The sequence below is a fragment of the Abramis brama genome, assembly GCF_963993115.1.
Source record: "Abramis brama genome assembly, chromosome: 5".
Classification (NCBI taxonomy): Eukaryota; Metazoa; Chordata; class Actinopteri; order Cypriniformes; family Leuciscidae; genus Abramis; species Abramis brama.
The window spans coordinates 9,740,830-9,754,419 of NC_139967.1; the positions used below are offsets into that span (position 1 = coordinate 9,740,830).

At 36.1% G+C, this 13,590-nt stretch overlaps 1 protein-coding gene across 1 annotated transcript in view; it reads right to left on the minus strand.

The window, feature by feature from the left end:
* Window positions 1–1,825: 1,825 nt before the first annotated feature.
* The window catches only part of susd2 (sushi domain containing 2), a 30,844-nt gene continuing 19,079 nt past the window's right edge, over window positions 1,826–13,590 (minus strand). The window contains exons 14-15 of the mRNA XM_084114115.1: window positions 8,005–8,101; window positions 1,826–2,330 (exon numbers count right to left, since the gene is read on the minus strand). Coding sequence (XP_083970241.1) covers window positions 2,270–2,330; window positions 8,005–8,101 — 158 coding nt within the window. The 3' untranslated portion in view covers window positions 1,826–2,269. The remainder of the gene's footprint in view (window positions 2,331–8,004; window positions 8,102–13,590) is intronic.

The window sequence follows — 13,590 nt, forward strand, 5'->3', positions numbered from 1 at the left end:
CTTTAAAATATCACTTCTAGTTCAATATGCCATTTCTTTGTAATTATTTGTGAAATCTATTAGCACTTTCTGAGTAAATCCTGCACCAAAATATTTTCAGTTTGTCTTCAGTCAGATTGCTCAACTCTTGACCGAGTTGATTCTGGGAATCCTTAACTTTCCAGCTGAGTTGAGGTGTCTGAATATCTGCCTATCTGAGAAGCTGATGGATTATAAGGGTGACAAGCTGACAAGAGCTTAATGAACATTTACAACTGCACAAAAGTGTCAGACAAACATAAGATGTGCTAAATCCCACTGTTTAACAGGATAAAAGGGTAATGTAATGAGAAATTTGGGCTTTGAAAGTAAACAGGTCAGAACAAATCAGAGAGATTTACCTGCATTTCACTTCAGTTAAACTAATCAAGCTAAATAAACGCGAGCACTTGAAAGCTTTTACAAAAGAACGTATTCATCTCATTTGGAGTCTGAATAACCCTAAGTGGGTCCTGCTCCACTTCATCTCCTTCCCAAGGCAGACTAACACATGAAAAGATCTGAAATTAGAACAAAGTAAGATTAAACGTCTTCTGTCCTTATCTGTGAAGACCACCGTGGTGTGGAGCTCCACAACGGTGGTGCGTTTCTTCGTTTTAAAGTAACGTCTGCAACCGAATGTTTGGCAAAAGACACAATGAACATCTGCAAGTGGGAAAGAGTGCTAGTTCATATCACATACACAGTGGAAACACTTCTTGTCAAGTGGTCCAGATCACTTTAATTGGGGTGAGCAGCGGCCGCACATGCTGACCATCTATCGCTCAGAGTCATCAGGGCATGAGCCGTACGTTCCTCCTGTTTCCCATTCTCTTCCATGCGTTTGTTTTCTGAAGGAAAATTTACTCCAGTCAAAGCACTGTGTGGCTAGAACATGGATAGGTTTTCTGTAGAAGTTTGCCCTTGTACACGGATCCAGCTTTCCTTATGCCAGTGCTTTTTTGCGGTTTGTGTGTAAAATGAGACCAGATGAACAAATAAAAATAAACTACACAAAAATGAACAAATAAAACTGAATTTTATTTCAAAATCAGACTGATTTGAAATGTAAATGCAGACTAGCAAAAAGATGTTCAAGACAAGTCCAGCAAACTCACACATAAGCTTTGTTCCAAAACCTAGTGAGCTGCCTCGCTTTCTTAGGCCTTCTAAGACAGCATCCTAACCGTCATGGGATCTTATTATAAGGCCCAGGTGGAATATGCAGACTTGAGGTAAAATGTGTTAAATTGATCTTAGACTACAACATGCTGTTGGTAGCTGGAAGCATTTCCAAAATTAGCCAAAATATTAAATATATAAACATGCAAGGGGTGAGATACATGTAGAATAAGCAGCAGATATATATGTAAATATATTTCAAAATAAACAAAAACATAGCAAAATATATGGCCAATATAGATTTTAAATATATGTACATAAATATATATATTTTTTTTATTGCCATTTTTCTATTTTTTTTTTTAATTGTTCAGCTTTGCAATTACAGGAATACATTAATAAAATGTTTAAATATGTAAAAATAGAAAACTGTTCTTTTAAATTCTAATAATATTTCAAAACTGTACTGTATTTTGATCAAATATGGTTTCTTGGTATGTCATGTTTAAGATTCTTTTTAGGATTTGAAACATTTTAAGATTATTTTTTAAGATTTGAAAAATATTTACTAAATATATTTAAATATATTACAGCAGTACTGTTTACGATATATTAAGCATATATCTAAAATATATCTTTGCCAGAAAAAATATATTTTGTGCCATATGGGGATTTTTTTTTTTTTCCACTGAACAAAATATTCTGGTATTGTACTAACTGTGATGCTGCCTGTGATGAAATTTACAGTCTTTGTGTCAAAAGCAATTCTAATGCATTAAAATGGGCAGCTCAATAAGTTTTAGAACAGAGCTATTGTTCACGTGGTGGAGTCTCCCAAATGTGGTTCATAGCCAGAAAACACAATTCTAGAGATAACTTAAGGCATCAAACAGAGGTACAAGTCAACGCTTACAGACCAGATGGATAGGAGGACATTACACTGATCAGATAATCTGATTTTTTACAATGTTTGCAGACATATCAGTCAAGAAAGAAACTAAACTACTATCCATGGGCAAAAATTATTGTTAAAACAGAATATTACATTAGAAACATAAGATTTATACATAATCTAATACTGAAAATAAAATATTTTTACAAATGTTTAAGGATGTACACTTGATGAACATCACAGATGTGATGCATGCTGCTGATAATTCACCCTGTCGCCCTGTTGTTTCATCGCCTCTCTGAAAAAAGAAAATTAAGACAGTATAATAGTCATTAATATGTACAAACTATCATCAAACATCATAATGGCATAATTATACATCAGAAACACATGAAGAAACAAGCATTAAAATTGCATGCTTGCACACACACATATATACACACACACAGGTCTCCTCCCTTTGGCTACCCACAGGTGTACAGAAAATCCTGGCTCTTTGAATCTGTCCGAACCATTATGATCAGAAACACCCCAAAGGCTTTTTCTTTATGGCATTCCAAGAGCTCATTAAGACTATCATCTTTTTCTTGTATATAAATCACAGGCCTAACAGAACCAGTTTGAAAGAAGATCATTCTCTCAGTCAGAATGTACACACTAGAATATACGTTTATAGCTTTAGAGCAAACACAAATGAACTTAAAAAATTATGAATCTTTTAACTAAACTTAAAACACTGCCAAGAACCACAGAAGAACAAATTTACCCATTTAGGCCCTGTTTACATCTGGTATTTAGAAGCGTTTTCGTCAATCCGATCACAAGTGGACAACACCAAATAAATGGGGTCTAAAACATTCTTTCGACCACTTCCGTAGGGAGTGGAAAACGCATTAGAGCGTATTTCGTTTGTAGTGTAAACGCTCATGTGGTCGAATGTGTTCGAACAGCCACAAAAGACTGACCTACTCTCCGAGTACTGACCTAATGCGTAAACATTATGGGAAGCGCTAGCCAGACAGGATTTAAACTATGTTGGCTGAAGAAGACCCAAGTTTGGTTTTAAGACGAAAAACATACCAAGCACAATGTTCTCTCACCATTCCTGATATCTAACACTCACTCACCACGTTCGCAGTGGCCTTGCGTCTATCGGAGAAGAAATGGCAGCTGCTGATCTCCATGTGTTTTTCGGCCATCTCCTTTCACGTTCATATGTAAATTGTGCGAGCTTATTTCATCCATTAGATCAAAAGATCTGAAAAAGCCTATAAATGTACCCTCCCCTTGAAGAACTCAGGACAGTGGTTTAAGGTGGACAAAAGAGACGGATTATAATGGGAATTGTGTCTCCCTCATCCACTTATGATCCGATCGACCAAAACGCATCTTAATACCAGGTGTAAACAGCACCTTATAACTATTCGTTTTTCAAAAGAATTGTTTCTAAGTAAAGAGAAGCTCAGGTTTTTCGTACAGTAGCTCAGGTATTTCGTTTTTTATTTTTTGTAGCTCAGGTTTTTAGCGTGAATTTGGCACCACTATAAACTCCACTCAAACTAATTTCCTTAAATGTTTATAAGCCTCATACACTCCATGAGCCTTTATAATTATAAGATACAGTAAATCTTCAGTGGGTAAAAGTGTTTACTGATAACCATCTCTCCTGTGCGGGCCCCTGTTCTTACTTTGATGTGTGATAGGACCAGAATGAGGAACCATAATAGCACATTAGAGGGTGTGTGTGTGTGTGTGTGTGTGTGTCAGTGTTAATGACTTTGCAGTGGGAGGGAGAAAGGCCTGTTGAGGCCTGCTGGGAAATCCAATCGCTGGAAAGTACCAGGTAGTCTGAGGCAGGTAAGCACGTAACACACACACACACGTGCATGCACAGATGAAAGAGGGAACAAAAGAGACACACTGATGCCGACACAGATACATATGTGGCGACATAAAGACAGACATATACACCACAAACGCACACACATTCAATCACAGTATACACATTTACACAAAGAGGGAACATAAGTGGAAGTAACAGACAAATTTACAATTATTTTTTTTACAATTTAGTTATCTATGGTCGGACTAAAAGGCTGGAAGACAAAAGAACAGATCCCAAAAATAATTTTCTTCATCAATCAAAAATTTTGCTTTTAGGTAAAAATATCTTAATCTTGGACCCTCTTAAAATATCTTAATCTTGGATTCACTTTATATTAAGTGTCTTTAACTACTACTGTACTAATTAAATAAATATTTGATGCAGTGCAGTGTTTCCCACAGGATTTTGTGAAACTGTGGAGGGTGGACCTCAGTCTCTCTAGGGGTTTCTGGGCGCATTTACAAAAAGAACATTTTGTAAATGTTTACGCTAAATTCATCAATCTAGTTTTTTAAGAGCTCCAACCCATATTCAGTGTGCAAATTTAACATAGAAAAAAGTATGTGCATTGACCTGAACTGTAAAGGGGACTCAACTTTTTAGTTGTGATATTGTGTCTGTCTACATTGCACTACATAATAATAATAATAATAATAATATTCATACGACAGTAATAGCCATATATTGTAAAACAAATGCACTGAAAAATAAAATAAACTTTCATAATTAGTTTTGCCCTATTTAAAAGAGATAAACACGTGAGCTTTTATTTTGATGAAAACAGCAGTCAAGCTTTTATTTTGGCGGAAAACAAGTTTACAAACGCGTCTCATTACAAATCTAGTGAAATGCTGTAATCTTCAACTATGCAAATGTGAAAATAATGTTACGTTCCCAAAAGCACGCTAAACTCAGCTCATGCACAGATGGAGTTCACTGCATTCATTCACTGTGAAATGAGACGCGAGCTGATTACGTGTTGATCGAGTGAGCGAAGTGCGCACTTCTATTTGCGCAGCGCAAAAGATAGTCTTTTGTGATTTGATAAGGACACAAAGCCTTATCACGCTTTCAATTTTAGTTTGTTTGACAGCAATGATTCAAAACATGCCATTAAAGACCTTTTATGTTATTGTGAGAAGTTTAAATATATTTTCGGACCATCACAGTCCACAGTAATGAATGGGAAACACTGAAATATTTTTGTGGCACAAAAATATATTTGTGGCGGGCCGCCACAAATAAATTAATGTATGGGAAACACTGCAGTGATACAATTGTGTACATCCATGCTTTATATTTTATAAATACCTGCATGTAATTACATAATTAATTTCTGTAGACACAAGTAGATAGTAGTTTAGATAAAGACACTTAATATAAAGAGGGACCTTAATCTTAATCCATCCTTAAAAATAAAATAAATAAATAAATAAATAAATATATATATATATATATATATATTTACTTTTTTCTTTTTTATTGTATAAATCTATTGAAATATGATAAAGTTGATTTTAAAAGGTTTTCTAATGGGATAAGTAAAATAAACTTAAGATATATTCTCAGAAAACAGTTCTTATTTTATATATATTTATGCTTCTTCATCTTCATCTTGTTTTAAGAATGTTTAAATATTTGTTCCAGAAAACAAGAAAACTCTTTTTACTCCTTTGTGTGTCTATTAGATAAAAGTATACAGACTTCTGGATTTTGGTTTAAAATGTTTTTCTAGTATAACAAAACCTATAACACAAACAAACTTTTAATTCTTGTTGTTGTTGTTGTATATTTTTTATATTATTGTCCATTCCATATTGTATTTGTATTGTCCATTACATATTTTATTTGTATTGTCCATTACATATTTGTATATTTTTATATTTTATTTATGTCAACTGTATGTTTTGTTTACGTGTAGCACCTCTTGACCAAAGCAAATTCCTTGTATGTATAAAACACTACTTGGCAATAAAGTTACGTCTGACTTCTGAACAGTTGCACTGTTCCAAAACCTATAAATTCATCTACCTAGAAAGCACAGACACCCTATCAACAAATTATAATTTTTTTGAAGATAGCTCTTCTGCAGAATAAGACGTTTATAAAACGAATAAAAACAACTGAGTTTTTATACGTGACTGTATAACATATTTTATGTTATTTACGCAACACTGTGACAAACTCTACTGGAATCAATTGTGAGTTGTGAAGAGTGATGTTAGCGTGGGAACTCACTAGGTTTTGAAGCAGAGCTATTTTGTCTTGGGTGAAGAGTTGACATATTTGAAAGCTTATTTAAAGTCTACTAGCATGACGACAGAAAAAATAGAATTAGTAATGTGCCTGTAACACATATACCTGCATATAAGGAGAGAAAGAGAGGCCCTGCTTACCTGTATAACCACAAATATAGGGGTCTGTGACTGTGGCGTCACACCCTTGAGTTTTATCAGAGTATCTGTAAGGAAATAGAGCAGTGGTACATCCCTCTCTCTCTCACTACAGGTGTGCACCTTTGACTCCGGCACTCTCTGATTACCTTCCCCCACAGGATGAAAGAGGGATGGGTTTTATGAGGGGCAGGTGAGACATATTACCCCCCATGGCTGAAACTCTAGACATGATCTAACTGAAAGCTAGAGGCTTCACAACCGGGCGAAAGAGGAGAAAGGATGGGGGAAAATTACTAGAGTGGGGGGCAGAGAGGAAGAGAGGCCGTTGAAAGCTTATTTGAAGTGTACTAGCATGACGACAGAAAAACTAGAATTAGTAATGTGCCTGTAACACATATACCTGCATATAAGGAGATATATATATATATATATATATATATATATATATATATATATATATATATATAGTCTGAATATGGGTAGTGTGAATGAAATTCGGATGTAATACTGGCCTACCAGTGTCTGTTATGTCACTTCACTGCATTCACAACTCTCCTCCCAAGGTTTCATGGGATAGTAAAGTGTCCATCAAATGCGAACTCCAGAATCTTGCCAGTAGGTCATGGGTGTATTTTGGACATACTACTCTTTTGACGCCCTGTTTTCCGCATTCTATATAGTATTGAACGAGCATTCCTTAAAACAGCTTATACTACGGGGCTGCTAAATGCTTGAATCTAATTGGTTGACGAACGTTCTAAGGTCAGTACAAGGTCGATACACAGTAGTTCCAGGCAGGTCTTGACCGCATTACAGTTCCATATCACTCGCCAAATGATTTCAGTCATTTCAAACGGTCCTTACAGACTACAACAGCAAAATAACCAAAACCCACAATGACACTGGACCAAGAAAATACATTAAACAATAGGATAAAAACGACAAATTATTTTCATGTTTTTGACACAAAGTCTCGTTTTATTATACGGAAAGCACATACTCTCTTGCTCCCTCTCTTTCTCCACTCAAACGCACACACATACAGTACAGTCACACACTCGCACAGAAACAGGTTGTCAGCGCTGCTCTGACGATTTTTTACCAGTAAAATAGTTTACCTACTTAAAAGCTACACAACATTTCTCACTAGTGAGGTAATAACAGTGCTGTTCTTGAAGCAGATCAACTTACTAGTAAACTTAGTAGAAACGCTGCTGCCGAACATTGTTGAGAGAAGAATACACTCAGGTAATTCACATAGGCTTAATTTCTCTCTCTCTCTCTCTCTCTCTCTCTAATAACTGCATTAATAATTGCATTAGTCTGCTATCAGTGGCTGAAGCCTCCGTTACTAGCTCTAAAATTACATTTTGGAATTAGCAACAGAGGTGTGGGATGAGATGCGTAAGAAATTAGTCCTACACACAAGAGTGTTTTAAGGACAAAAACCTGACAAAAGTCTTGAAATACATCATCTGAACAATGTTTTGAGGTGTGGTAACTGTAGTATAAGTGGAATAACTGACTCCAGTCTGTCAAATTATTATAAAATAATAAATGCACACCTGAAAAAGTCGCATCGTGGGCGCATAACCACCTCAGGTGTCAATTATTCCTTAAATAATTTCAACTAATATTTAACATATTTAAACCAAACAAATGAACTTGAAAAGAAACACATTTGGACTCACTTCTTCTGTTTCTTCGTGTACACAACAATTGCTATCACCATGACAACCACCGACAACACCGCACCAACACTCCCCAGGACAATGGCCAACGTATTATCTGTAAAGAAAAATATCATTACACATTTGTTAGTAATTAATAATAAAACATTGTGGTTATAAATTTGAAGAAGAAAAAGATGGCAGTGCTTCACTAACAAAACAGTACCAAAAAGTAACACCATGGCTTTTCGGACAATAGCAATATGTATTTTTTGGTATGCGTGAATTTAAGTACCTTGGAGTACTAATACTTCCACAGTACTTTTTTGTAGGGGTTAAATAGGACTAAATGTGAACATGATTCTGCTTATTTTAACAGTGGAACAGTCGAGCATTGTGGAAATATGTAATTATGAATATTACAAACAATTAAAACTATTATTTCTGCAGGACTTTGTTTGCTAAGCTGAAATGATGTCTAGGCTATGCCCTGTACAATATTAGTGTGCAACATTACACTACATTTGCATTCAGTACATTTCATTTATTTTTGCAGACACTTATCCAAAGTAACTGGAATACTACAACTCTAATACTGCAGCTACATGCAGTGTCTAAACCTGCTTTGCATTTCATCCAGTTGAGTGTTCTTCTGTTGATAAAGTTCAATAATCAGTGAAGCTTTCCAATGCAAATTAAACTGTGTTCTTTATTAGAACCACAAACAGCCTTTAGTCTCAGGTTAAATTCCTGACATGTCAAGCATGGCTGAAGACATGTTTGGTTAAAACAATTTGAGCATTTTATCCAGGTTCATTTGGCATGTTGTTCCGACACTGGAGATGACTACTAATGATTGAAAACACACACACACACACACACACACACACACACACACACACACACACACACACACACACACACACACACACACACAAACAGGCGCACATATCTTTGTGGGGACTCTCCATAGACGTAATGGTTTTTATACAGTACAAACTGTATATTCTGTCCCCTTACACTAACCCTACCCCTAAACCTACCCATCACAGAAAACTTTCTGCATTTTTACATTTTCAAAAAAATATCATTTAGTATGTTTATTAACCCATTTCCCTCATGGGGACCGCTGGCTGGTCCCCACAATGGAGGTGATCTCAGGTTTTACTATCCTTGTGGGGCCATTTGGTTCCCACAATGTAATATAAACAAAAACACACACACACACACACACACACACACACACACACACACACACACACACACACACACACACACACACACACACACACACACACACACACACACACACACAACACACACACAAACACACACACACACACACACACACACACGTCCTGATATGTCCTTCTTGAAGTTTCCCATTAATATTTCCCATTTTTGGGGCATAACTCTTTCTGCCAAATGACCACAGGATAAATGTGTTTGTATGCAAAAGAACATAGGTTGGTCAGAGCCAACCTATGTATTATTATGTATTATCAGATGTATTTTTTTTTTTTTTTTTACTTTTCTAGGACTGATGACTTAGAAAAATAATTGTACAGTATCATGCATACACTAACAGATCTAATATATCTAATAGACTGGTAGATCTACTACTATTACATTGTTTAAAAAAAATATTAAGCAGCATGACTGTTTTCAACTAATAATAAATGTTTCTTTAGCAGCAAATCAGCATATTAGAATGATTTCTGAAGGATCATGTGACACTGAAGACTGGATTAATGATGCTGAAAATTCAGCTTTGCCATCATATTTTAAAATATATTCAAATAGAAAATAGAAATATTTTAAATTGTGATATCTTTTTTTACAAATAAATGCAGCCTGGGTGAACATAAGAGCCTTCTTTTAAAATCGAACTGGTCCCAAACTTTTGAACAACAGTGTATCTGTTAGATGTGTACCTGTAATCACAAAATATGTGATAAGTTTCAGATAAATGTAGAACAAACTCCTTTTAATAATAATAGTATGAGCAATAATAATGATGTTTGTCCTTACAAGCACAACTAATTATACTCTGCATTTAAAACGTACAGCTGCCGCTGGCTCTTTAATGTCTACAGCACTGTCTTTGCTGCATTGACTGCTTTTCTAGCCCCCTTCAAACGCACTAGAGGGCTGCAGGTGAATTGGACCGATGCTGATGACACATTCCCTTGGGAACAAGAAAAAGAGCAAGTTAGCGGCTAAACTCGCACTGTCAGTTTTATTCTGCATCATATTCCTCCTCCTCTTTCTGCTGCTGAGTTCAATCTGTCACAACGCATTTTCACTGGCGGCTGTGTCTGTCATTCTGTATGCCCCCTCCCGGCGTGCCGTTCCGTGTCCTTGTGGGCCTGTGACTGTCTCACTGGGTTGTGCACTCATACGTGAGTGTCCTCTATAAATATATATCTCTCTCTGCTCTTGGAACTTGGAGAAATTATTTCTTTTTCACTTTCACTGCTCTCCCTAATCGACTTCTTTCCTTCCCTGTAGCGACCCTTCCTCCCATCTTGTGCCTCTTGACGTATAGAGAGTTATGACCAGTGTAATTTGACAAAGCGGTACAGCATCAGTGCCATATGTTGAGACTCGGGACATCTGCAGTACAGTGACGCACATTTATATACACACAGTCCAGATGCGGTCGGACCCAACAAAACAGTGATATTAATTACAGCTGCTACATCCAATCAATAAAGTTGTTAATCAAAATGACAATAATAAACAAATTTAATTACAGATTAGTCAAGTCTATCAAGGAACAATGCAATCCTATGGAGAAAAAAAAACACTAAATAAAAGATTATGGTTATAATGTGAGCATTTTTCAAAATAATTCAAAGTGCCTGCATGCATGTCAATCAAGTGGAGTGCATCAAAAACAATATTTTGGGAAAAAAAATACTATATACACACACATTACTGGTCAAAAGTTTGGAATCAGTAATTTTTTTAACGTGTTAATGTCACCAAGGCTGCATTTTTTAAATAAAAAAATACAGTTAAACAGTAATATTATAAAATATCATTACAATATAAAGTATTTTCTATTTGAATATATTTTAAAATATAATTTATTCTTGGGATGTCAAAGCAAAATTTTCAGCATCATTACTCCAATCTTCAGTGTCACATGTTCCTTCAGAAATCATTCTAATTTGCTGATTTTCTGCTCAAGAAACATTTCTTATTATTATCAATGTATTTTCAATGAAAAGATTTATTGCTGTTTAATACTTTATGATTGAGTAAATACTGGTTATCGCAATAATTAGTTAGTTGCAGCCCGACACAAAACCACACGATTGTCCTTTTGGTTAACCTGCCCTTTTCACTTCCTTCATTTCACCCTCACTTTCCTGCTTTTTTCTCCTCTGAATTTGAACTGTACTGGAACGCATGCAAATAACCAACTGTTGAGGGTTATTTGCTGGGGGTTCAGAGCGCTGTAATGGGAAGTCAATTACAGGACGGGGCAGCTCTTTGATCCCAGCGCCGCTGACATGCTTGACAGGGATGTGGGCTAGGATGTCAACCTTTATCAGCCAGAACAAAAGAAAGAGAAGGAGAGAGCGAGAGAGGGAAAGTAGAGGAACAGATAAGCAGGAAAAGATCACTGAGACCCCACATTGTCATGGAACATGGGAATAAACAGAGGTTTAGTGGGACTATCAATTCAAGTGAAGGTGGAGTCCTGACCCCCTCGATCACCAAGACACCATGACACATGTCAGCTCTTAAGAGCGCCAGCCTGGGATGGCCGACCTTCAAAACAAAGATAATGACTACAGACGTGCTCAAGAGCAACAGATACGACCATATCATAGGAATGAAAAGATGTAGTGTATGTGTGTGGAGTGGGGTTATCTGTAGGTCGTGCTTTCACGTTAACTAGAGCGGATCTGTCTGAATCCTTTTTGACAACTTAAAAATGACTTTTATACATAAAAACACCCACCAAACTGTCAGTAGCTGATAATACACGCTCACACTTGGAGAAAAGAACTTCATCTTCATCTGCTCTGAGTTTGGGTTGCTTATAATGCGCATTCAGGAACGCAACATGCTGCAACCATCTTTCCACATATGTAATGACAAGCTCTTATAAACAGGCTGCTGTCAACAAAAGAGAAGCTTTACGAGCACTCTGTGGTTTTCTGACAAATTAAAAGTTGGATGGTCTTAAATTTGAAAATGAGATTAAGACAGTTGTACTGTAAAATAAAATACAATTATTATATTATTTTTCTTAAAGCTGCAGTCCGTAGTTTTTCCTCTTTGTCGCCATCTCTGTTCGAAATCTGCAATTGCAGTTATTCGCGGAATTATCAACTTTACGTGGGTTGTGCCCCGGCACGGCACAGCACGGATGAATTAATGTTTTGAGGAGAATGTGCGGCTGTCAGTCACCGCGCCGGTGTGGATACTGTCATTCGCAATCACAGGTTCTACTTTTTGGAAGTATGACCAACATAAGAATTTTCACCGGAAAATATCGTCTGAACAAGTAAGTAACATCCACTTTTGTTCTGACCAACTAAGGGAAAAAAAGCATTGCAGTAAATCACGCCGATTAAATCTAACGATCGCTTATCATATCACGTCAAACCGTGCAAATTATACTTTGTTCTCAAATTGTTAATGCTAACAACATCTGCATTGCGTGACTACATTTAATGTCATTCCGATATTTATCCTTGTTTTCGCATGGTCCCGGTTACAGTCTCTTTTTTTCTGTAGCGACTCCGAAGTCAACGGGTGAATCTCCAGTTGTCACTGGTGATTGTTGTTTGAACCTTTCTGGATTGCCATCAAATTGATAGTTTTAAGTATATCAAGTTTATTTTATATCAAGTGCTGTGAGGAAAAGGCTATAAATTTCCACCTCCAACATCCTCACACGCAATATAGCCTACTAGCCGAGACATCTTCTTTATATGTACAGATGTGACATAATGACGCAAAGACATGCTCGAATTTCCAGTGGAAATCCACCAGTACCACTGGAATTAAAAACATTATTACAAGCTTACCATCTTAAATCGAGCTAAGGCAAGCAGATACTTTTGAACACAGGCTGGTTATGTACTTGCTCCAAAAATTATTTTGGATAATTTTTAACCCAAAAAAGTTACGGACTGCAGCTTTAAATACCTTTTTAATAAATAATAATAAAAAATTATTTAACAGTTAAATATTACAATAGTAATATTTCTTATTCATTTTTTTATTTAGTAAAAAATAACAACAACAATAATAATCATTATTATTTTGTAGTCATACTGATATATAATCAACATTTTTGGCCAAATTAGAAGCTTTTATTTAAAATAAAAAATTGTAAACACACACACACACACACACACACACACACACAATTAGAATGTCTAAAGTGGACCATAAAGAGAGACAGGTAGTATAGGGAGAGATGGGAAAGAGAAAGGGAAAGACAGGAAAAGAGGGAGAACAAAACGGGTACAACTGAAGAAGAGACAGGTAAGGAGAGAGATAAATGGAAATAGAAGAGATAGAGGTGGGCTGTCAGAGAAGTCAGAGCAGAGAAAAGAGACGGTTAAAGAGGAGAAAAAG